Source organism: Amia ocellicauda, chromosome 3, assembly GCF_036373705.1.
Source record: "Amia ocellicauda isolate fAmiCal2 chromosome 3, fAmiCal2.hap1, whole genome shotgun sequence".
NCBI lineage: Eukaryota > Metazoa > Chordata > Actinopteri > Amiiformes > Amiidae > Amia > Amia ocellicauda.
Window position 1 is genome coordinate 3,244,405 of NC_089852.1, and position 26,597 is coordinate 3,271,001.

Sequence of the window (26,597 nt, forward strand, 5' to 3'; positions counted from 1 at the left end):
TTCTAGAACTCCTTCTGGTATAATTAAGACATCACACTATACAGAGCAAATGATTCATTTACTCATCCAAGTCTCATTTGCACATGCTGTGTTTTTTTTGTGGTTGGTGTCGACAGCATGTTTTGGCCATGAGACTGTACGGGTTTCGGTTGAACTGGATTTGAAATAATGTTTCATTATCAAATACAAATGCAATGCATGGATCTAATTGCAATAATTTACAACAACTTCTGCAAAACTCTTTCCATATCTGTTTTTTTTTTACCTCTTCTAAAATAGCTTAGCATTTAGATGCATTAGTGGTCCGTGCAATAATACTCAATGCATCACAAAAGTAGAACAACTTGAAGATGGATATTAACACATTTTAACTTGATTTTTTATGTTTTTAGAAATACATAATATCTTCTAAATAGGCTTACATTTAAACTGCAAATGTATGTATACTATACATTATAAAAAAACACAATCTTTTTTTTCTTTCTTTCTACCTCTTGCTCAGATTTTAACAACTACTGTCTTGCAAACATGTTTTTTCTTCTGAGACCCTAAACACACATTGTCAATACACAGGTGTAGGTTTACAACCTCAGAAGAAGGATTCCATATATACACAGTATAATGCAATTATAAACAACAGCACAAACGGCAACAGTAGAAGAAAAAGTATTACCTCTGAAACTAACTAATGTACAAAAGTGCTTTGGCAGCTGGCCCTGACATCCATACAACTATCAAGACTTCTCACAGGAATAAGAATGCCTTTAAATCATTACAGTTTAGTCATTTCTGTGATCTAAAGCACATCCTTATAGTTTGAACTAGTGTTTCTGTAGATGTCACACTGTAAAATGAAACTCATACAATTATACTGATAAAAGTAACCTATAATAGATATTACAATCTGAGATTTAAGGAAAAAAGCAACTACACTGAGCAATCCAGTGGTAAAACTCATCCCATAACTATATCTTTAAAGGAACAAAAATCAGACAAGCCTCCCTCTTCCTCTCATATGCATATACTTACATCTCTGTCTATTACTTTTAAACATCAGCTGTTTATCTTTTCAGGTTCAAGACAGAACAGAGCACAACGCTGCACTGAAAGCAGCTCGAGCATCACCACACTTCCAGGAAGACACAACGAGTACGAGAGACACCTACACTATAGCAGTGCGTGTAAGAGAGGCAGTAGTCCAGGGGCAGCCCGGTGGATCTTCTCTCCGGCGTCGAGTCCATGACAGCTCAGGTAGGAAACACTGCTCTTGCATGCACTACGCTGCAGACATGCACGGAGACGGTGTTTGTCAGATCCTCTCTCTGCCGCCGGACTGCCACACTGTGTCTGTAGTGCACTGGTGGCTGCAGCCCACTTACAGCGTGCTGAGTGACACATTAACCCCCGACTGCCTTCTCTCGGCTGCGAACGAGGGATTTGGGAGATTGATTGTGTCAACAGCAATGTTTCACACTAAGCACGTCTATTAAACATCTGGGATAGAGTTCTGCTTTAAAATATGAAAGATATATGTGTACATATATGTATTTCTCTTGCTCCCTCTCTCTCTCTATTTGAATGGTGAATATAATCATTAGTCTTATTATCTTTTAAACCTTTAAAAAACTCCCTCAAGCCCCATTTTAACATGATATTAATGCCTCAATCCACATGCTCTATTTAGATTGATATAAATATATACGTTCCTTTAAGCCTCATGTCAATATGAAAAGGGGGCGGGGATTTACAGAGCGTTTGAGGTGAGTATTTTTAATGGACACATTTTCTGCCCTTTTCATCATTAACTTAGTCTATTTTTAAACAGGTTTCTCAAAAAGAACGATCTGCAAACTACATTTCCCTGCTTCCCAACAAAGTATGAGAGAGATACCGATTTTCTGAAATCACAAAAATGCCTCTCTTTTCTCAAATTAACATTTCATCATTATTGACACATGCATGGCAGTCTTGATCAATTCAACAATTCAATAATAAGAGTTTTGCCACAACTTAAAATATTGCTGGAGTCATAAGAGACATTTATTTTTTCCTGTTGAGCTGCCGATCAACAACCCTGTAAAGTAGCCTTATAGTTTTTCTATGCTGCATTTTCATGACTCCTCTGAGTTACCTCAGGGTTATCACTGTCAGGAAGCTTGGAGCCGACTGCTCGGTCACTGACACGCCTTTGCAATCCTGTGTCACTCATGACAGGCACAAAAGGCTCAGGAGAAATAGACATGCCATACATATTCATCATTAACTCATCAGAATATATTAGACTTACTTAGTAGCAAGTTACACATATGAGCAGTGCTTCAAACAAATAAAACAAATATAACGTCCCTCATTTTAAACCTGGTTGGCTTGAGTCAGCAATCTGGCTCCCATCTGGGTGACAGTGAAAAACAAGCCTTCAGCACACGAGTTACTAGCAGTCGAGTCTCTACACTAGTTTAACAAAATAATTGCTATAATATCAGTAAAACATGCCTTTTCCAAATTACAGCACTTGGCCAGTGCTTTATCAGTGGGTGGTAGTGCTAGGTACAGGGTTTAAACACATGTGACTGAGATATAGCAATTTCTCTTCTGAAATGCTTTCTCTGTTTTGTAGATTATTTCATTATGGTTTTAACTTTGCATAATGTATTACTTAATTTCCAATGTTTCCCTTTTCTCAAAAAGAGCTGTTTCCATTTTCAGCTGAAAAAAGATGTATTATTTTCTTTAGAACTACAAAAATAAAGTACAGTTAGACTTTGATATTTTTTAATTGGTCAATATGTGCATGATATCTGAAAAGCTGTCACTACAGCTACAAAGACACTGAAGAGCTATGAAGAAGTGGTAATTTTTTTTAGAAAAGTTATAATTGAACATTCCTCCTGTCTATTCTGTCTGTTGAAGTCAACAGCTAATTAGAACTTGCTAATTGCTTCAGAAACCACAAGCTGCAGGGCCCTGCTAAGTAAAGCACAAGGAAATGAAACCCTGATCATTTATTCAAGGAAAATTAACTTCTCTTATTTAATTTGGTAACTTCAAAGTCTTATAAGCTGAAGAGGCCAAGAAAGCTGCTTTTATATCGGCTCAGTTACATGGCAAATTGCAGACGGCAGCGACAGGACTGCACACTGTTGGGCTTCTTTGTCCTGTGTGTATTATTGCCCGTGTGAAGCTGTGCAAGTCAGATATACGACTCCCACACGGCAGGAAAGTAGGATTACACGCATGCAGCGTATAGGTCTATATCTCAGGATTACAAATGTATTACCCAGTTTCTTTGGCAGTTGCTAAAATCATATTATTACAAAGAGAAAACTAATTTCAGCAACATCTGAAGAAAATTAATGAGCTAACAGAATTGCTCCTTTACGCAACTGAAGAAATCTTGCAGTCCAGTTTTATTTATTTATTTCTACAGAACAAATTAGGCACATTCAAGAAATAGATTATAGCACTGAAATACCTATCAGCTGGTTAGAGTAAGAAAGTGTACATGTATGCATGTATGTACTGTCACATGCATGTTCTCAAAAATAAATATTGTTTTTCTGATCATACATGTGTGATAATAAACAGGTAAAGGAGACATGAGTTATAATCTTTGATATTTAAAATACGTTTTATAATGAGAAACTTTACTGTACATTATACTTAAGGCCAAATACATTTCTAGCGCATTCAAAGTGACAGAAATCTGTTGAATCTTATTGCATCACATCGAGTGGGAAAGCTTGAAGACACAAAGCAGAGACTGCAGCAACGTGCAGCAAACTCTCCACTGCAGCTTTCGATAAACGTTCGATTTCCAGAGCCACGGCAGCTTCTACAAGACAGGATGTGATTCAGATTAGATTAGATTCAAACATCGAAACGAAAAAGCATTGCACGGCTGAGCTGCACTGATTCGAGTCTGCATGTGTGTGAATACTAACAAGTATGAGACAGACCTGACATCGGCCATGTCTGCCAGCAATGGTACTAGAATCTGGGACACAATTGGGAACAGAGCTTATTGGTGTGTAGATCTGAAAAGAGGAGGATTTATGTGAAGACTTATTTCCACACACTGGATAGTGTTATTAGCTCTGCCTCTCCAAAGCAGAACACATTTAGGTATTACTGTGCATGTAAATCAGGAATTAAATAAATAACTAGACCAGTGTTCTCCAACTCTGGTACTCGAGACCCCCTATTCAACAGGTTTTGGAGGTCACCCTTCTGTCACAAATTTATAAACACCAGAGTTGGAGACCACTGGTCTTGTTATTGGTTTAATTCCTGGTTTGCATGCACAGTAAAATGTAACTGTTCTTCTGTTTTGGAAAGCCAGAGATAATAACACTGTTATAAACTAACCACTAAACTTGGTTCCCGGGTTCTGGTGCCATTGCTGTCCGATGTCAGGTCTGTCTCGTACTTGTTAGTATTCACACACATGCAGACTCGAATCAGTGCAGCTCAGCCGTACAATGCTTTTTCGTTTCGATGTTTGAATCTAATCTAATCTGAATCACATCCTGTCTTGTAGAAGCCAGCATGGCTCTGCAAATCGAGCGTTTATCGAAAGCTGCAGTGGAGAGTTTGCTGCATGTTGCTGCAGTCTCTGCTTTGCGTCTTCAAGCTTTCCCACTCGATGTGATGTCATTTCCTACAAAAAAAAAGAAAAACAGTAAAAAAACTTTAAACTGTGGTTAAGACATCACATGCATTTAAAAGATGATGATATTGAAGATCTATTATAATAATATAATCATTGTAATAACCCTTTTTAATATAACCCCAATCCAATGTTTCCCAATTTTATTTCAACAGTGTTGGTATTGGCACATCTTTTGTCAAACATATTACCACAGAAATGACATGAAATTAATAACACTCTTTGCACATAATCAGCAGATCTAACAGAACCTGAATATTGGCCTGGGTGGTAGTTGCTAAGATTGTCTCCTGTTAATTAGAGACATTCATCTCTACTGGGCTCTCTGGGATATGTCCTCCTAAAACCATCTGACTCTGGGACAATTCCCAACAATTCCCTGAGGGACATTTCAGAGGCACCCATGATATCCGGTACGTAAAGCGTCCGCCCGGTTCATACAGTGGAAGAACCCATTTGTTTCAGCAGTTCAGAGATAGACGGATGTCGGGTCTTACACCTCCGTAACACACAACTCCAAGTGTGAAAACCACAAGTGTGAAAACCACAACACAGACAGGCAAGACTTAAACCTCCCCACCCCCCACCTACCAAAAGCACATCAGCTGTCTAAGGCAAGCGACAAAAGCACAGCAATCCCAAACCAAAGACGACAGACAGAAGGAAGCTCACCTGCAGGGCGATGGTGGTGTTCTTCGATGGATGCTTCCCCACCAGGCCTTGCTCTTTGCGTTTCTTGAATTTCCTAAAGTAGTCCTGTATCAGGAAGGTGGCATAGAACTTCCCCACGGTTACCTCATCATCTGAATGAACAGACCACACAAACCCCTCCCCTGTCAGCAAAGTGCACTCACATCACAGGGACCATTCTCTCGCTGGGCGCCGGTACGTTGGCGATGCCCGCAGGGAGGGCTGTCCACCCTGCAGGGCGTCGGCAAGGTAGCGACTTTAGACAGTTAGTAGGAAAAGTACAATTCCAGTGACCCCCTCGCTAGGAGCACTGGTGCGGTTTGCCCCATCACAGCCGGGTTCAGGGATCTGTCCCGGGGTCTGACCAATCAGGGCAGTGGAAAGATGCCACATTTAAAGACAGCCTCTCCTTTTTTATATCAAGATATACTCTTGACTCTTTATACATGTATATCTATCTATCTGTCAATATATACATATCTATTGTCTATATCTATATCAACATCTATCTATATATATACATATGTACTTCTGTATTTGCATCGCTCTTTATATATCAAACCCATACAAGCAGTGTCTATACTCTGCTTCAAATTGCAACATAAAATCAAACTAGAAAGCGATTGGGTAAATATTTTAGGTAGGAGACACTGGGATAAGCATGAAGAATTGATCACAGTGATACAGAGAAAGGTTATACATGATCTGATCGAAGGGAAAATGTGAGGTGTGATTATTGTTCTTGTCCATTAACAACAAGGACTGATAGCAGACATGGGGACTTTGGTGACTGACTACGATACTGAAGTTTTGGCGTTTTTCTGTTTATCTGTATCTGAGGTGAACTGCAGGTGGACGGAGCTGGCGTCTACAGGTGCCGCGAGGATCGCTCGGCTCCTCAGCTGTCTTTTACAATACACTTCTGTGTAGCTCACATGCCAAATCAGTTCAGGTTCAGCTCTTGCAATTAGTTCCACAAACATGCGTGTAAAACTGTTTTTACAGTCCACCTAGTTTCTGATTAATAGTTTTCCATCACATAAATCGATGGTGAAAAGTTTTTCATTTTGGAATAAATTTGCTTCTGGCTCACACAACAGAAAAAGAGCAGCAGGGCACAGGTTGAGTTTTGAATGGAGCAATAGTAAAGCCAGCTTAATTAAATATAATAGGAGGCATTTGATATTACATTCATTTATATATAAAGTGTCATCTGCACTTTATTTTGGTTCTTCTCAAGTGGTTATACTTCGGGATGTCATGATATGTGTCTTAATTGTCAGCTATACAACATAGAGTGAATCCCTCACAGATACCAGGAAGCTTTATGAATGAAACACGAGTAGAAAGTGGATATATCTTTTATGCGCTATCTGTATCCGTGTCGACAAAAGACATCGACACAAGCGACATGAACAGAAGAAGACTGTGACACTGAGATGGAAATGGAAATGGGATTGTTAGGGAGAACACAGAAGGGAGGTATGGGAAGAGCAGGGAACCAAAATATTTGTAATAATCCCACAAAATAACCAACAGGACACTAAAATAAATCAACCTTTGAAGAAAAAAAAGCGAAGCAGCCTGTGAATGTGTTGGATAAGACTCACCAGACTAAAATGTTCATTTAAACTAAGTATGCACTACAATTGCTAATCTACGGTAGAATTTGGACTGTCTGCCAAATGTAATATCTGGGTAATGTACTTGGTTAATGAATACGAAAAACATGCTTACTCTAAAAAACCTAAACTGTCAACTCGGTTATGTTATGTGCGGGTATAAAAACTTGCCACTTAACGAACAGAGGTTTTAAAAGGAGCTTTAAGGTGTCCTGTTTTCATACCATGACATCCCTGTATCTTATCGAGAAGTGGGCATACTAAAGACATACAGCTATAACAGCAGTTCGCTGGCATCTATCTCTCCACTCTACATCCGCTGTGTGTGAACACCCGGATCATATGACACCTCGGACACATTAGTATGGCTACAGAGAAGTGCCCCCCCCGAGTTTAATCAGCACATGCATGGCAAGCAGAGCTAGCTGTGTGGAATAATTCTGAAGCAGGAGTCTGTGACTTTGAAAACAAACGTAGGGGACAAATACCGATTAGAGGCAACACTAGTTCCATGCCACCACCCTAAAACAGAATTGCTTCAGAATATTCTGAAGGACCGTGAGTGTAAAAGGAACAGAAGCTGCGGAAAAGCTCAAGCAGAAAAGACAAGATTTAGTACGAACAAGACATGCAAGTGCTAGTGTCGTCTACGCCATGCAAGCTGTCAGAAGAGAAAGCACACAGAAAGAGTGACTCTGGACCAAACTGTCTTGCTCGTCTGGACCTCTTTTAAAGCAGCAGTAGTAAACGGATTGGTGAGCGAGAGAGAGAGAGAGAGAGAGAGAGAGAGAGAGAGAGAGAGAGAGCGAGAGAGAGAGAGAGGGACGTGCACATTGTGTTCAGTTGGGTCGGGAACAGGTCACTTAGAGGCAGGCTGTAATACTTGCACGCATTGTGTGTTTGTTGATATTGCCATTGCCATATACTGCTGCTTTAAATACTGAACGATATGTGGAGAGACCAGCATTTACTGAAAACAGGAAAGTAGTTAGAGCATTGATAGTCAAGCAGCATGTCATTGATAATCAGAACAGCAGACCTCTCTGCCAACGGCCTGTGCCATCTGTGTTTCAATCTCGGGCGCACTGAAAGACGTGTGGCTACCGTTTGATTTGATTTATAAACTGTGGCTTCTCTTTTTGTTTAGGTTTTCCTGTGCTGCAAAAAAACATTCACGTTAAGCTCTGTGCAAGAGAAGCTGCTCAACATGACAAAGCCCTGTTGTTTCAGATTTATTTTGCAGTGTATGCTGGGTAATTTGAGTGTGGTAAGATCTGTGGCACAACAGGCAGTGAAAGAGTTTGGGCTCAGCGTTCGAAGCCGCCGTGACTAACCGCCAGCAGGTGGTACGACTTGGTCCAGCAGCTTCATGCTGGTCCTCTTCCAGATTTTCTTGATGACGGCTCGTAGCTCCTCGTTGGCTTGTTCTAGGTTCCCTATCAAAGATACAGGAAGAACAAACAACGTCAGCTTTTATTTACAGATACTGATATTCATTCATGAAGGATGGGGTGCAATGTGGTCCAAACCTGTGATACAGCTGCCTGAAAAGCAGAGAACGCACAGGTAAATAAAAATGACACAATCAAACACAGTCAAACGTCTTGTCTGAACAGAAGAATAATAATAATAATTTTAAAGATCCTGCAAAAGAACAAGACTCTGCATGTTCTTAAATGCAGACTAATAATAATCAAAATAATAATATGGTTAATTTAATTAAAACAATAATTGACAACGTCACAGGCAGTGCAGCTGCTGAATACAAAAGTAGTTTCTTAACTACTTTTAACTAGTTTCACCGGTGCTGATACGGGCAGGAGTGGCTGTAGGACTGAAGTAAATAAAGAAAAGTGTTCTCCTCGACTGGGCAGCATCGTTACTGAGGGCAAGCTGACCTGACACGCGGTACAGATCTGAACAGCTATGAGAAAGAGTGTTGTATGAGAGTATTGTGTAGTGTATGAATTTGGAAAAACTGTAAATGAATATCTACCCGCTCCTGATTAATTAATTGCACAGCTATAGAGAATGATGCGACTGTACCTCTGTTGTTCCTGTACAATGAACATTTTACATGCCAAACCCCATTCTCCTCTAACACCTGTTTCTATCTCCTTATGGTCCGCGTCCTTCAAAGCCTGCAGCTGGGAGAGATGATATGCACGAGCGAGCGCACTGGTCTCCTCGGTCTGTATTAGTGTTTCTAATTTTACACACTGCAATTCCAGCCACTGCGGTCTCAGCCTCGAGCAAGACTGAGAACAAACCCACAAGGCAAAATGAATGCAAAAGCTTAAGCATGGCCGAGGACAACACACGATCGAGAAATGCTTTAAAGGAAACAAAACACACACAAACACACAAACACACACGCAAACACACACACACACAGAGTAACACACAGCCACACACATGCAAACACACAGTGACACACACACACACACAGTCACACACACACATATACAGGTCTATCCACTGAATGCTGTTCCATTTCTACATCTCTAATCTCCTCATCTTAATTAAGGAAACTGTAAAAAAAAAACACTGAATCACAATGGAAACATCCTGTGTCGCGTATCGCCTTTAACTTTCTGTCATCTTCTCACTTCAGAGGCATCACAGTCAATTTAGGAACCAGAATAAGTCTCTATATGCCCTAGTTATATACGAAGGGTATTTTAAGCTTCTGTCTCGGGGCCTCTGGACAGTTCATAGAGCCTGCTGGGAGACAGCCACCGACAACCAGGTCACAGTCAGGGCAAGAACAAAGCTGAGGAGCACAGAGACTCAACGGAAACCTTACTTAAACTGCCTGCTTTTATACATCTTTCAAATCTGTGAGACACTTACCTTCAGTTTTTATCTTCAGAGCCGTGCGGACCAAGGCAAAGAGCGTGGCATTGAACATGACCGTCCCATCGCTGTTCAAAGGCATGTTCATGGCAACCAATCTCTGAAATAAGGAGTGGGAGTGTGGCTGTGTTTACAGAGCACAACAGGCCTCTAAACCACAAGACATTTCCCCCCTTTCCTGAACTATCTACAGTTCAGATTCATATCAAAAGAGGCTTAAGCAATTACTAACACAAAGAGGGCTCATGGGATTAGTATAGAAAGGTGTTTTATTTGAGGTTTAAAAAATAACTTATTGAGACTAAAGACAACCCCAAGATAGTCTTTTCCTATAAACGAATTAAGAAAAAGCTGCAGAATTAGCAAATGTATCCTTCCTGGCGAATATGTGTTTTTTTTAGCCACACCAGCTGTCAAAATATCAATGTAAAGCTCATGGCAGTGCAGTGTCAATACCTCCGATGCACACCGGGATGTCACAATTAATTTGCTACATGTTGCTGGAGATTAGTTGGGCGCTCTGCTTTTTGCCTGAAACAACCGCGTTCTGTCTGCAACTCCAGCGCACTCTGCATTTATCTGGTGCTGAAATCTTCCGGGTGTGACTGTCTACCCTCGGCACTCCTGTCAGAGTCGATCACATCACACTTGTGCAGCCGCGGCTGTGTTATTCTTAAAGGGCCCCTCTTTAACAGTCAATCCCACAGAGTGAAACAATTATCACAGAGATGGCTAGAGCTGGGTTCCAGGTCTAGCTACACAATCAGAAGTGCTTTTATTGGGAGCAGGAGGGGAAGTAAAGAGGAAATGGCTGCAGGAACTGGCAGGACGAAGGTTTCTAGGGAGGCAGTAGAGATATTGGAGGTGTTACCTTGCATGCCACTCGGTGTGGACACAGTTTGCCAAAGCCCAGGGGTGGTTGAATGCGACGTAGCAGGGTCACTACATCCAGATGTTTTATCCTGCCCCTGCGAAGAAGCATACAACGTTTAATGAGTTAACGAACAGCCATTCAGACACAAGTAATATCAACAAACCTCTAATCTCTAATCTTTCTAAGATCAATACTGTGCCATCCCAGTTGACCCAGAGGAATAAACCAGAAACTACGCACCCAGATGCAGGATTTGGGTTGAAACACTATAATGATCCTTTTCAATGTAAAATGTCATCTGAAGCATCAGATTGTGAGGAGAACAATGCGTGTTTACGGTATTTAAAAGCCGTGATTTACAAATGCAATAAAAAGAGACAGTTATTTTGCGTGTTTGTTTTTTGATATCCCCCCGAAATCTATCCCCTCATTCTGACTCAATAGCCCCAATTTCTCTAACTCGGTTCGCTCGCTTACTTACTTTGCTTCTGGATCATATTCTGACCATATTCTCTTAAATTCATCCAGATGGTGAGGACCAAGAATCGACCAATCACGCGTCAGATAGTCAAAGTTGTCCATGATGACGGCAACAAACAAGTTAATGATCTAAAACAGAGTGGTAACTTATTAAAGTAGTGTTGATATGCAAATCTCCAGGCAAGGATGTCATATTTGGCCTTTATCAGGCCCAAAAAAGTCAATCAGAGACATTTTAGCATTAACCATTAACCATTTACCATTAACCCTACTAAAATAACATTATATCACATCGCTCAATTTTGCTAAACATAAAAACATACAGTCAATGATGGAAACCATGCCAACACACATCTTTATCGACTGATGTTTTAACAGGCGACAGAATACGTACCAAGAAGGCGCACAACATGTAAAAAGTAATGAAATAGATGATGGCAAAGTTGCTCCCACACGTGTACTCTTCTCCTGGGTTATAGTCAGATTCGGGGTCACAGCGTTTGCCGGGCAGGCACGCCAACATGATCTCCTGCCATGCCTCGCCTGTCGCACATCTGAAAGACACAAGCAGCCCCCTCTCAGCCCCCGGCAGCACACACAGGTGGAAGCAGTGGCCATGGGACAGGGACACACTCCTGATACATTGTCCTCTCTATGGGACAGCAAATACATGATGTGCCTTGTTTGTTTTCATTTAATTGTTTCTTCCAATAGGAGTTTGTGAATTCAGCTTCACTTTCTGTGCAACAGGTTGAGGTTTATGTTCTTACTGCCCCAAGCAGCTCAGAAGGTCAGAGCATGTCCTGGTTTAGTGATTTAGATGATAAAGTACACCCAACCTGCCCAAAGCTTGCTGGGGAATCTGATCTTAACTTTAGTTCAGTCCAAGTCCCAACCCTACTTCGAAATCCAAACAACGAACATAAGATTTGGTCAGAGAGGAGAAAAGTATGTGTTTCTTCACCTGTATAAAACCATGAAGAAGCAATGAAGATTAATCTTTGTTACTATACAATAGATGCTTCTGAATGACTCTTCAGTCGCTCCCAGTAAAGCTGTGGGAAATAATCTCTAATTCCCAGAGACTTTGGGACTTTCCTGGAGGTTGGTGGTGCTCCTATACTAACCTGAAGAGAAGTAGTACAGCTTGGGGAAAGGTCTGGAAATTGTTATTTCTGTTGATGTGCGTGTTGTCAACCATAGCGATTTTTCCAAAAATCTGAAAAATAGACAATAAAGTAATTGCAATTACAATAATAAAACATAAAGCTCTAAAAATGTTAATTCATTTTACAATTAAATAATTTCTTCATCCTTTAAACAACAATGTGTCTCAATGGTCATGTAACTGTATTTGAAGTCCTGTGCTGTAGGTTTTTGTGTTATAAATGAATGAATGAATACTTTCTTTCCAGCTTCAATTACCTGCATCCCAATTACAGCGTAGATGAAAAACAACATGGCGATCAGAAGGGCAACATACGGCAAAGCCTAGAACAAAGTGAGCGATAAAAGATAGTCAGAAGAAAGCAAGAGGAGGAACAATGCCACAGACATTAATTAAATTTTATCGAATGTCCCAAAAACATCGTTGTCCAACTTTAAAAACCAAACAAATATTTTACACATCTGCACCGATATAACTGGACTGTGAGACGGTATTTGTCACAGACACGGCCTGGATGTGCTCTGACACGGAGACTTGCTTCACCTGGAAAGACTTGATGAATGTCCACAGGAGCGTCCTGATGCCCTCCCCCCTGCTCAAGAGCTTGACCAATCGCATCACACGGAACAGTCTGAAGAAGGTGATGGAGATGCGCGAGCTGTCCTCCGTGTTCTGCAGAGAGGGACCGGCCATCAATTCACACACAACCCGACTCACGCACAGCACTGGAGCCGGGGAAAGAGGATTGGTGATGCTTTAAGAGTAAGATAAGGCTACAGCTTACGGCACGTATAGGCACTGGCATGACCCAGGCCCGCCTTTAAGACAATAGGGTAGAAGCACGCCTTATACAACGGTCATATGCCAAGCTGGGTCGAATTTGGTTCCTTCACAAGATCAATTCAACAGACCCCTGAGTCAATTTGACCTTCATGCATGAGATGCCATTAGTCTCTGTTTGACCGAAGGACCTTATTCCAAAGCACCACCAAATAAGACGCAGGAAAGACGTAAGAGGGAAGTGTAAGTGCATGCCATTTACCTCTCCATACTTGACTGCATGTATCTGCACAAGCATGGCTTCCTTTGTCAAAAGTAAAACATGCTAAAGTAAACTTAGACATTTGCCCTAATTTTAGGAAGGTGTGAAGCTCTGGGGTCATGCATGTCTCAGTGTTAAAAAGGTCTGGAGTGTCAAGAAGATTTCAGTCCACACTGCCAACCCCCCGCACAGACCAGGAACTTCTTTGCATTCTCCTACCAAAAGAAATCAACCAACTAAAAACAAAAGAGAAAATCCCAACCAAGGCAAAACGCTAAACCAAAATAAGGTAAATTCAAAGGAGGTGAGCATATAGTAAATAAACAAACAAACAAACAACCCCAAAGGAAAGAACTGACGCAGGGGAACAGGTGAGTGCCTTACCCCAGCCTCTCCCACTGGGGGACTTTCTGTTGGCTTTAAAATTAAAGAGCTGCATTAATGACTAAACATGAAATGAGCTGGAAAAGTAACTAATTAAACAAAATCGTCAAGCTTCATGGAATGCAGTTGTCTTCATTAGCAATACACATCCTGCACTACAAATTAGTTTCCTGATGGTATCTAACTCACAGGCATATCAATGGTGTGATGCATATCTGTTTTACAGTTCTTTGGGGAAACGCAACATGTAATCACTCCATTCTATCCAGAGTTTAAGGTCCACAATTGTATTCCTGTAATATGCATTAGACCATAAATATCATAATCTAATTTGAAAAACCATGCTAGAGAACCTGTCTGCAATAAATAGCACACATTTTAAGAAAATCAAAGAGGAAATTCCAAGCATGCCTAGATTCCTCTCTGTGCCTGTCTCTCATAGTATTGACCTCTGACCTGTCTTGTGTCTTCACTTGCTTGAGTGAACTTCAGTTAGTGCTATCTTATTACACACACACACACACATACTATATATTTTTTTAATTTGTTTAATGTTAAAACCTAAAAGAATATTTAAATACCTAAAGGTCACATTTTTAAATCCTGGTATTTTCTTCCGAGTAAATTGCCACAGAAAATAATCTGCCTTTAAAAGAGTGAAACACTTTTTTCATATATTGAGCACAGATAGGACAAAACATCCATGAGGGACAGAGACCATGAGGATGAGTTGAACTGCAAAAGCGATTCATACTTCCAAAGATTGCAAAATGCAAATTTACCCCCCAAAAAATACCAAGCTTCAAAAACGCTGGGGCATTAACTTTAATTAAAGAGAAACGTGCGTGGTAACCACAAACAATGTAATTTATATGTAATTATATTACAGTAAGATGTATACCACTCTTTCAGGTCGATTCTAGCATGTAGGCAACTTAAAACTTAATCTTTTAAAATAACGGAGGATGTCAAAGTGTGGTTGTGTGGTGTCATCACTTCCTGGACAGCGGGAGAAATACAAAAGGAGCGGATGTGTCTTCTCTGCGACAACCAGAGTCATTATCATCAAGTCAACCACTTATTAGCTTATCACAGCCTTGATAGCAATTATAGTTTCCGTAGACAGCATGTAGTGTTGCCGTGTGCATGGCAACAGGAGAAACACACTGAAGACTTTCTACTTTCCAAGAACAGGAGATTTTGACGCGGTGGAGATTATTTGTGCAAGTCAACAAGCCCACAGTAAAAAAAGGGGAGGAAATCTGCAGGGTATCTTTCATTTCAGTTTGGACACAACTTGATAAGCAATAAAATCTAAAAACAATACTTTTTACAATGTTATTATTTCTGCAAATGTGGTTATCATCACAAAAAGTGACTGTGTACAGATTGTGCTTGGATAAGAACGTGACACTATTTAGCAGGTGAATACACACACACACTGTAACATACATGACTGTGCATCAGCCAATTTACACAAACCAGTGCAGGCGAGTGGCAAGATTCAAGTGCTGCGAATGTTGCAATGCCCTGCTATCAAAGTGATTTTCTCCTTTTTTGAATGTAGGGATGTTGCCTTGCACAAGTGAAAAGAACAGTTTCTCGTCATGTTGTCTACGGAAACTATAAAGACTATCAAGGAGGAAATAAGTTAATAACACTCGATATTGACAAAAACTCGAATTGTAACAAGAAAAAGGCAAATCCAGTCCTCTTGTATTTTCTTTTGCTGGCCAGGGAGTAATGACCCAACACAACCTGAAACAGTGAAACTTTGACACATTATTAGGTAAGATTTAAATTTGAAAATGTGAAAAGTTGCTTATATGCTAGAATCATACTGGGAGAGTGGTATACATCTTACTTATACACTATAGCAACACATAGAGACTCATAAAACCATCATTTTAGGAACCATGTATGTTTCCCTTTAAGCACCTGCATTATATTTCTGTTGTTGTTGAATTATTATTGGATGTTTATTAAATTCTATGTGATATTGTATGCATACACAAGTACAATCTAAATGCTATGAAATTCAGTGTGCACTACATACTCTTTCAGGATGATATGTCAATGTTGATGAGTACAAATCATAAAATGCAGAAGCTAAATGTGTTTTTCTCCAGAAAACCTGGTTCATAACATTTATGACACATGCTTTGGCATCAACACAGAGCAGACAAGCACTCCACGCAAGACATTTGAATGATGAAGGTTTTCTTTCTATTTTTTTTTTTTTTTTTTTGCATTGCAGCAACTCATGCAATTTGGGTACATTGCACTGCAAAAGGGGCCATCATGTGGTTATTTTGCAGACCAGTGCAGGTAAAAAATAAGCAATTGGCTTGAAGTGCGTAAAATATGCTAGCATCCGTGCGTCCCATGCACCTGACTGAATACTACAGACCTGATCCCTACACATGATCTCCTTAAGCTAAGAGCTGACTAAAGGAAAGCAAAAAGAAAACAAAAAACAAAGGCCAAACGCATCAGTGATGACAAATCTTCAAAAAATGTTAGTACTTCATTCTTTCTTTTTGTCAATTTGTGCCCAGTTCAGGATTTATCACTTAATAAAACACCTGGGACGAAGAGACGGAGTCAAAATAACTAGGCAATATCTACCAAACGTTTGACAGAAGATACCTCATTACAGCCGTGAGAAACTAAAAGTAGCTTCTTGTCAAGTGTGAGCAGAGGCTACAATCAATCCTGCAGGGGCGTATAAGTCCTAGACCAGCAGGAAACTGTGACAGAAACCCAATCCAAGAGCTCTGCTTGTTTTAAATCACACAGCTTCCAGATGCATCTTCTGCGTTGCTGTAACTTCAGCTAATAAAGTCTAGTGGAATTGACATAGTAGGGTTACTGCTCTACACCCCCCTGCCTCTTAAAAGAAGACTAATTATTGAACAAATTAAGAAATGGCACCAATTCACCAATGACTAATTGCAAGGTTTCCCTCGTGAAGTAACTGTACATACATTCATCTTTCTCTACGCTGCTACGGTGGCCAGATCAAATACTGAGCACACTTCAGCATCGGCGGTTTCCGACAGGATGTGCTGCAACGTACATTTCGGATGCAGCAGCCTGAGCCGCAGAAATCGTGCACAATCACTTCATAGAAACACACACAGGGCATGCAGACAGGTCTGAGTTACTCCAGAGTGACTCGGCTCGAGACTCAAGGAGGCCGAAGGAAGGGCAGACATTCACACACAACAGTCCCGTTCACCCGACTGACCGGTGGGGCGTGAAGTGAGTGACCCAAAGCCATCTACAGTGAGTTCGGAAGGGGGGGGGGACAAAACGGACGTTATGAGAAACACGATGGGATGGATGTGAGAAGAGCACAGTTAGTTTGTTCACCTGTTCAAAACACCCAACATTTTGAGCCACAGCAAGGACATAACATCATGCAGGGTTTACTATAATGGATAAATGACAGTTGGAAGGAGCAGGTGAGTCAGAAGGTGTGACAGACAGCTGGTGAATGTGGTTACAGGGAATGTGCCATGCGATGGGATGAGCCACAAAAAACTAGAAAAGTAATGAGGAGAATTAAAACGATTCACAACGTCTTTCAGCCAAATTCCAATCAGCGTCGCATATCATTTTGAAAGAACGTAACCAGCGCCGCTTTTGACAGACAATGACACCGACAGCCTCGGAGTGAAAGGCCTTGTGAATCTATCCCGATGTGAGCACACACACACACACACACACACACACTCAGACACAGGCGTAGGAGGAGAATAGAAAACCATCACTGCAGCTCAAAAGCACAAATTCAAGGTCAATTGAAAAGTACATAACATCGGTCACAGTAAAACCAAAACAAAAGCGTCACTAACTAAAACTGTAAGATCAATAGCAAAGACAGGTGAGAAACATGAGACAGAAGACCACATTTCCTGCCAATATCATATCTTTGCCTGCTCCCATATAAAATGTGCTGAGCACTAAAACTGTGAACTGTGTTGTTGTTTTAACAGATATTATTTTGCATGTCTCAGCAATATCCCCTTTGCTGTCCTACTCAAGTGTGAATGTGCTCCATTAACAAGTAAAAATATGGAATTAAATGGTCTAGAGATATTAATGACCATAACTTGAACAAGACGTGTTATGTTTATACAGGTGCTATTTGTACAGCACGGCATGCTGGGAATGTCGGGAAGCTGAAACAACTTGAAAATCATAAGAACGCTTTCCTACACAAACACGGGGAACATAGTGTGTCAATGTACAAAGTTGTGGCCGGTGAGTGTCAGGCTGTGAGAGCTTGAGATAGAAACACAGTTGGCGAGAAGTGAAGAAGTGTCATTAAGTACACACTCATGGTCATTCCTAACAAACATTCGACCATGCAGAAAATCAGTTCATTTAAGGCCATAATGGTCATCCAACATTTTATCCAGTCTTGAAATATTGCTGCAACCACATTTTAAATATATACAATTTGCAGATATCAAGCTATAGCAAAATAATAATAATAATAATAATAATAATAATAATAATAATAATAATAATAATAATAATAATAACAGTCAATTGAAGATGGAAGGGCTACTATTTGAATACTATATTATGTTTATATCTTAAACTCAAGACCATAAAATATTAGATGATCAATTATTTGTAGTTTGTTTGTAGTGTGTTTATATATAAATCACATTACAAGCAAATTAAAGATTATTTTTCCTTGATACTTGCCTCTACAAGTTTCTAGAAGATAGAATGGATATGAACAATTATTAGACAATCGGCCTCAGAACTATATGAATAACATGAGCATGCCTTTGATTATTTTGCTTTTTATGAACAGAAACGTTTCTGTTAAGGAAGGATGTACTTTCATAACTTAGAACATAAAACCTTGTCAAAGAAAGGACGTCACCAAAACAGATGCACAGTAACAAATAAAGACACAATGATTTTTCAGTCTCAGCAACAATGATCACACATCATGGCAATAAAATACACACGACACTACACTTTGTGCAAGCTGTGTGTGTCAGCTGGTGTGTATAGAGCTCAAGACAATATTGCACCTTGATATTTCAGGATAACTGACCACTTTACCAAAAAAAAGTGATTCACAGTTAAAAAGATTGTAGAAACACTAATGCAAGTTTAGAAAATTAAAAATGTTCTGCTGTCTGTCTGTCTTTCGGTGTCATAACACAAAAGTAGGCATCTGTGGAATTATTATTGCAGTTTCCTTTTTACATTAAAGGGATCTCTCTGTCTGTCACTGTCAATATGTTGGACTTGACTGCACTTTGGTGTAACTAAGACATTTGTGTAGGGAGAAAAGGAGAAGCTGTAAAAATGATTACTTACATTTACTTCTGTGATAGCAATATCAACGACGCTACCAACAACAATTAAGGCATCAAAAGTGTTCCATGCATCAGTAAAATAGTGCTGTTAGTACGAGATATCGGTGGAGCAGAAACACAGAAGAAGAAAGGGAGGGGAGAGAAAAGGAGAAATAGAGAAGTTAAGAGTTAAAAGAGAAGAACAAACCACAGCCAAGGTGTTTCAGTATCATCATGTCACCCGGTAGCGCTGTACCTGTGAAAACTATAACAAGTGGCTCCAAATTCAAATAAGCTAGTCCTTTATTCAAACATAACTCAGGGTCCTTCTAAATGAACAGTTTAAGATGTCACACTTTCTTTTGTAGTTGGTGAACATTCACACTGCCAGGAGTGGTATAGATTCACAGATACAGCGATACACGTGGGTCTGATTTAGGCAAAATCGCTGCCTTTCTCCTGACGGTTGTCAATCAGGTTTAAAGGTGAAGGAAGAAAAAGTTACAAGAGCAGCAAGTGCAGGCCAGTGACTTGTCCAGGACAGGGTGGGCACGAGGGAAAGGGGTGGCGGGATACTCACATCGATTTCACTGAGAACGATGTCTACTATGCTGCCAATAACGACGAGGGCGTCAAAAACGTTCCAGGCGTCCCCAAAATAACCCTAATAAAGCAGCCAGGGTGCAGACGGGGGTGAGGGAGGGGTTTGAGGGGTGTTAACATCAATTCAGACACGATGATAGGGAACAGAACAAATACAGCCCTGTGCATACTTCAATACATAGAGAGGAATATGAATTCTATATACAGATATTGACATACCCCCCCAAGAAATGCATGGATACATACATACATATATGTGTGTGTATGTATGTTAATATACACACAAGCATAGATCCATCAGGGTGGCTACTTATTTGACACATGCATTGAAAGATATGAAATATAAATATACAGTTCATATTATATATACCTAATCACAGTGCCTGAGTGTTTTAAGACAGCAGATTGAAATCTTCAGGGGTTTCTCATGAAAATGTTGACCCTTTTTGTGTCCTGTACACAGTATTTTTTAAGATAAAAAGAGAATAAGTGTACATTACTTTTATTATAGCAGCGATAATACAGGACAAAATGGTCAAACACTGTGCAAAAAACACAACAGGCAATGTGATTATGGGGTTTCCTAAAACCAGAAATGGAAGTTTCATTTAGTTTACTGCCAAATAAAATGAGTATTTGATTCGAACAAAAACTAAACATCTGAAACCTAGAAGACGATACAAATTGCAACTAGAGAGCATTGCATTGAATTATTTACACTGATTTCAGACAATATGATTAATAGCCGCAGTCAGATAAAATCACTGTAGGAACAGTAATAACTGAAACTCCCATTTGTACAGATCATTAATAACTGTCGGGGTGTGATAATTCTGCTAGCTGGAACAGGCAGAAACGTTCTGGTGTTCATTTGCATGCTGTGAAAAACATGTGGTGAAAATCCTCGGCAGGATTTGGGGTTATGAAGGGGTTGGGGGGGGACCTGGGAATTCTCTGATGGACAAGTCACTTAACCCCAATCATCTCATGCAGAATTAAAAACTCCACGCACTCAAAGCAACTCAGGTTAACTTACTAGCCACCTGTCCTTTTTCGGCACACAAATCTGTGGTAGAACGTTAAAAGCTTTGTAGTTAATTGTCCCTCACTTTGCACAATCAGCGCCACTATTAGATGTGCATGGTTTATAATAACACAACATATATATACTACGTGTGACAGTGAAGTGAAGAAGTGATTAAATGTGTTCCTACAGGAACTAAAGATGGAGTAGGGATACACCTCCCTCTGTTTGCTATGTTGTCTTTTTTCACTGAGCATTACATTATGTGAGTTTGTGTCTTTAGATACCATTTGTTTGTATGAAACATAGCATGTGGTATTAAGGGCTTCGTCAGCAAACCATTAAGTCTAAATGTCAGCTGTGGACCTGTAATGTTTGGTGCCGTTTCTCTTGGTGAATGTGGGGGTGTGATTGCCTACAGCTCACCACAACATAGGTTCAGGAAACTCACATACCCTTGGTTTGAAGGCTATTAATTTCAAAACCATTTCCACAGTGAAGACACCTGTGAAGACCATGTTGAGGATATCCATGGCGTAGTTGAAGAGGGGAGACTGCCCATAATGCTGGAAACCAAAAGCAAATCACAGACATTTCAATTTAACACCCTTTTTTTAATTCTGCATTAATGCAAAACTGTACATTATCTCACCAGCGAGATTGTTCTGTTTCCAGCTAGGTGTGTAGTTTAATATAGGCAAGACATAAACAACAGACAGGTTTTTACTTTTAATTAGCATACCTGCACATCTAGATTGATATTTACATCTGTATTTAATGAATTTGTTTATCAAATGTCGAACTTTGTTGTTATTATTATTGTTATTATGGTGGAAAATATAAAAACAAAGTGTGGATCTGCGTCCTGCCCGTTACTAATTCCCAAAACAACTGAGGCTGCAATCAGAAAGGGTTAGGACCCCGACACCAGCACTGGATGGCTAAAGTTTGCACCCGAACCCACAGAGTCCGCCCAGCGTGAGACGGGCCTCACCTGCATTGCCAAGCACAGCGTGTTGAGGATGATGAGCACAAACATGATGTACTCGAAGCCCGTGGAGTTCACCACATACCAGAACTTATACTGGTAGGGGTTTTTGGGGATGTATCTGCGCAGGGGCCGGGCCTTCAGGGCGTACTCCACACACTGGCGCTGCAAGAGAGAGGGCCGAGACAGCAGAGTGTGAGCAACCTCTGTCTCACAAAGCGTCTCTGATCACAAGTGCCGCAGAACAAATTAACACCACGTTTACAGTGGCGTTCAAAAGGCACACGGGGAAAAGGACCTGTAAAAACATGCATCAGCTTTGATAGGAGTTGATAAGGCCAACCTGAGGTTTCTTAGCTTTTTTTTGAATGTAGACCGATTCCAAAAAACTAAACAAAAACAACTGCAGAAAAATGTCAAAAGTGATAACAGATAACCTAGTTTCATCACAAACACAACGCAATATGCTTTAACAGATAACACTGTCAGCGTTTCTCAGATTCTGTGCTGATTGTGAATCTGATATCCAACGTGTGCCATGATAACAAGAGCACGGCTCGACTGGATGCACCTTAGAGCATGTATTTGCAATACCATTTGACATTGCATTTACATGTTGTCCAGAAAACGGCGTAAAGCGGGGGAAGTTTTTGAAAATGAAATTGGCAATTGGCTTTTGCATTTACATTTTAATGTTGTCTGCAAATGTGCATACTAGTAAATGGAAATGAAAATGCAAATGTTATTATTGCATTTTCATTTACATTTTGTCCCAAATAATGTGTGTATAAATTAAACATGAGGGATTGTGTAATGATGTTCCATTTTGCATTTATATTTGAATTAAGACCTCTATAGGCTTCCATAGATTTAATCTGAGTCACAATTATGTTATTTCATCTGACAGCAGAGGGGATCAAGTGAACAATCAAGAAAACATCAGGTGTTACCAAAGGACAGATCGACAATCTGCATGTGGTTTTTAAATAGTATATTTTATGTCTTGGGGCAAGACACGCTCGAGACATTTACAAAAGAATATGATGTCAATTTTACACAGCTTTGAAAACGCTGGGGCTCCCTCTGCTGGCTGTTTGGAAACCTTAAAATGCTGACAAACTCCCATTCGCCTTCAGGTAGTCAAAGCACAGGTTTAAATTAAAACGGACTATTCTCTGAAAATAAATACATAAAAAATACCACATCATCTCATAAGTATTCCCCAAGTGAGAGCTTATGTACGAGACACTAAACTCTAAAGAGACTCCTATGTCTCTGATGCACACCAGGCCTACATGTCAACCCGACCCTCTGACCTGGTTCTTGTCCAGCTCGCAGTTCTTGTACTCCTTCTCTCCCTGCTCCTGGAAGGTGACGATGACGAAACCCACGAAGATGTTCATCATGAAGAAGGCGATGATGATGATGTAGATGATGAAGAAGATGGAGATCTCCACACGGTAGTTGTAAATCGGCCCCACGTTCTCCCCGTTCGAGTCGATGGCTTTGTACAGCAGCCTGCAAGACACCGGGCAGACGTCCAGTTTACATATCACACTCTGAGTTGTAAGAGGTCACCCCAAATACAGACAAAACGGCTCTACGTCCGAGGAAATGGGTTTCAATGACACACTTAATCTGCTGTGTAAAGAACAAGGTCAAAATTCACATATTCTATGAACCAGTTGAATTTTATGTTGGCTTAAAGTAAAAGGACAATGTAGTTCTACCAAAATTACAGCAACTATTTCTCTTTTCTCTTTCTGGTCAAAACATACTGGCATTGGCTCCCGAGTGACTCAGTCGGCCAAAGTGCCGACTGAGCCCTGTGAGGTTCGCTGGTTCGATCCTAGCTCATATCATGTGACCGGGAGGTTTTTTTGCAGTGTGCTGCTTATCTGAAGCAAACGGCTGCAAAAGTGAGAAAGTCCGCTCACGCTGGCCAGCCCTCGAAGGTGGACACCGTGAACAGCGCCATCATGGCTGTCAGGACGTTGTCAAAGTTGAATTCGCTGTTCTGCCAGCTCCTCTCGCGGATCATGGGGTGGTTCACGTCTCCATCTTTGTACAGAATGTAGGTCCCCCTTGTGGAGAAGAGAGAGAGAGGCAGTTAAGCCGTGAAGAGACAGATGTTGCAATTCAAATGGGAAATCACACTTCAGGTCACATTTCCGACCAATAAAGAATAAATACCCGTCCACAGCACCCCCCTATTCTCTGTAAAGGCTGCCAGACCGTCCTTCCCTGAGTCGAGACAAACCTCATTACACTTAATCACTCACACCAGTTCACAACCAGGGCTGTAAACCACTGCACTCATATTTATAGTAGCTCTCCTCCCTGTGCCACTCTGCCAGTTAATAATAAGCCCACTGAAACCAATTAAAAAATGATGATCGGATGTGATACATTAACGAGGACAACTCACTTGCATTCCCCCGGACTGGATTTGGCCTCGTCTGTGCAGCGGTAGAATTTTCCCTGGGATAAAAACAAGCACACGTGAAAATGTGAAAATGGCAGAAACACATGACATGACGTGAAAAAAAAAAATCGACAATATCTTAAGAAAACTAAATTACCTTGAAAAGCTGCACTCCTATGCAAGCGAACATGAACTGCAGCAATGTGGTGACAATCATAATGTTACCAATGGTCCTGATGGCAACGAACACACACTGGACCACGTGCTGAGGGGAAATACAACGGGACAAGGTTGGGGTTCGAGTGGCAAACGAGGCTGAACTGACACTCGATTTCACCATTTAACCCTTGAGCTCAAAACTCAAATGCAATGTGAAGGACTTGGAGGTAGATATAAAAATATTTTGAGATCAAAGCTGTCGGGGTTGTGTTGTTGTTGTTGTTGTTGTTGTTATGCGATTGACGTATAGACCACTTTCAGTTAACAATACACTATTGATAAGCAGCCACAAGCAGCTGTTGGCAAGATGATAAAATGGCAATAATAATAAGAAAAACATCTTTCATTTACAAAAGCCTCTATCTAGAATTGAAAGTCACCTTTTTCTCAATCTATTGAACTCAGAAATGTATTTATCAAACCAATGAAAAGTAAAAACATCATAGCAAAGGAAAAACGACAACACACAAGGGAATACTTCAGAAAAAGATAACCTTGAGGCCTTTTGCTCTGTTGATGGCTCTCAGCGGCCTGAGGACACGTAACACTCTCAAAATCTTCACAACGGAGATGGCCGAAGACCTGCGCTCAACACACAGGAAGTTGTCAATCAGTTATTTCAAAACAAATACACATAGAGCTATTTATGAAGATATCCATTAAGAAATGTCATTGCTAGTGGTTTTCCCAGAGGAAGAGGGCCGAGGACACTTACTGAATGCCAAAAGAGACCAGAGAAACTCCCACAACCAGCAAGTCCAACAAGTTGAAATAATTTCGACAAAAAGCCCCCTTGTGCAGGAATGCCCCAAAAGCCGTCATCTGAGGGGATGAAAAGACCAGAGGGAGATTAGATTGTTGTCTCTGAATTTTAAATTGTTTTACACAGCAATGCACAGACCACACGTTTTTGTAAAAACTTCAGTTTTCAAGAGGGAAGGGCTTTACTGCAGAAACAGTGCAATAAAGACAAGAAATCTGAACTACATTAACAAATCTATGGCTGTATTTACATGAATGTAGTAGTAAGCGATTTATTTTGCAATCTGCTTAATGTTCAAAGCGAGGGTTCTGGCAATAAAGCATGCAGTTTGTTGCCCCTTGAAAAAAGCAAGCAAATGCACTGGCACCGAAGGCACGAGCATCGGAGAAAAATAAAATGAATCTCTTACTGTCACATTCATGTAGGCCATTTCAAGCACATTCCATAGTTCAATGGAGGCGAATGAGGTATACAGTTCTCGGAAAAACAATAAAATACAATCCAGCAGGCAGATTAGAAATTAAAAGAAGGCAAAGTATTGTAAATCATAAAAGAAAAATACTGCGTTCACAAGTGCATGTAAATGTTTGCTCTTGCAGTAGAAGCTCATTAGTGAGACTCAGGTCTTCCTCGGGGGTTTTGTGGGTCACTGGCATTGCACCGCACGCGAGCGCAAAGACGTCCGAGTTCCCCTAAGGAGGTTGTACTGCACGTTGTAAAATAGGTTATATTTATATGCACTTACCAGTTAGGTTACTGTTTAAAAACCATGTCTACAAATTCTCATAAGCACATGGTTCCTGGCCCCTCTTTTATTATAAGCTACACATGAAGTAATTTTAACTGCAGTCGGGTTTCGGACGATTCTCTCCCCACAACCAAGACCCTCAAAACAACAACTACAGTTAAAGTGACACATTCAATTTGGCTGTTTGTGGGTTTGTGTTTATTGAATCTTCCAGGGTCTGTATTTCGCTCTGCTCATATCACACAATCAGGTTAGTATGGGGTCCGAAAAATATGCCAAGCGTTTGTCATGCTGTCGTTGTCGTTTAATCGGTTCAACTGCTGGCTTACTTTTCGTTCTAGAGTCATAATCAGCTTTCAGCCGTTTGAGGTGTTGAATGTTAGTCAAATGAAAAAATGATTCTGTTGAGAATAAATAAAAGGGACGTACACATTTAATGTTTGACTCTAGTGGTTTTCTACTTTTGCTGTTTAAAAGAGGTGCCATGGTAAAAGAAAGACAAAACAAGCCAGGTTTCCATTCAGTTGCAGGTGACACACGAGGATAACGCAACAAGGTTCGTATCGGCAGAGAGGCGTTACCTTCAACACGATCTCAAATGTAAACATACTAGTGAAGACATAATCTGCATAGCCTAGGACCTGGAAAGTAATCAAATGGTTAAAGTGTTACTGCACAAGCACGATGAACGGTACACAGAGACGGGGGAACAGTG

General features: G+C 40.5%; 1 protein-coding gene across 2 annotated transcripts in view; it reads right to left on the reverse strand.

Annotated features, from left to right (window-relative positions):
* The window catches only part of cacna1db (calcium channel, voltage-dependent, L type, alpha 1D subunit, b), a 103,905-nt gene that overhangs the window by 11,956 nt on the left and 65,352 nt on the right, over window positions 1–26,597 (reverse strand). For both annotated transcript variants that reach the window (XM_066697737.1, XM_066697735.1), the window contains exons 21-38: window positions 25,087–25,193; window positions 24,866–24,953; window positions 24,310–24,417; window positions 24,156–24,208; window positions 23,665–23,811; window positions 23,044–23,245; window positions 21,734–21,892; window positions 21,195–21,305; window positions 19,135–19,218; window positions 12,900–13,028; window positions 12,614–12,679; window positions 12,316–12,407; window positions 11,583–11,742; window positions 11,190–11,317; window positions 10,706–10,802; window positions 9,832–9,934; window positions 8,313–8,414; window positions 5,339–5,469 (exon numbers count right to left, since the gene is read on the reverse strand). In XM_066697737.1, the coding sequence (XP_066553834.1) occupies window positions 5,339–5,469; window positions 8,313–8,414; window positions 9,832–9,934; window positions 10,706–10,802; window positions 11,190–11,317; window positions 11,583–11,742; window positions 12,316–12,407; window positions 12,614–12,679; window positions 12,900–13,028; window positions 19,135–19,218; window positions 21,195–21,305; window positions 21,734–21,892; window positions 23,044–23,245; window positions 23,665–23,811; window positions 24,156–24,208; window positions 24,310–24,417; window positions 24,866–24,953; window positions 25,087–25,193 (2,067 nt within the window). The remainder of the gene's footprint in view (window positions 1–5,338; window positions 5,470–8,312; window positions 8,415–9,831; window positions 9,935–10,705; window positions 10,803–11,189; window positions 11,318–11,582; window positions 11,743–12,315; window positions 12,408–12,613; window positions 12,680–12,899; window positions 13,029–19,134; window positions 19,219–21,194; window positions 21,306–21,733; window positions 21,893–23,043; window positions 23,246–23,664; window positions 23,812–24,155; window positions 24,209–24,309; window positions 24,418–24,865; window positions 24,954–25,086; window positions 25,194–26,597) is intronic.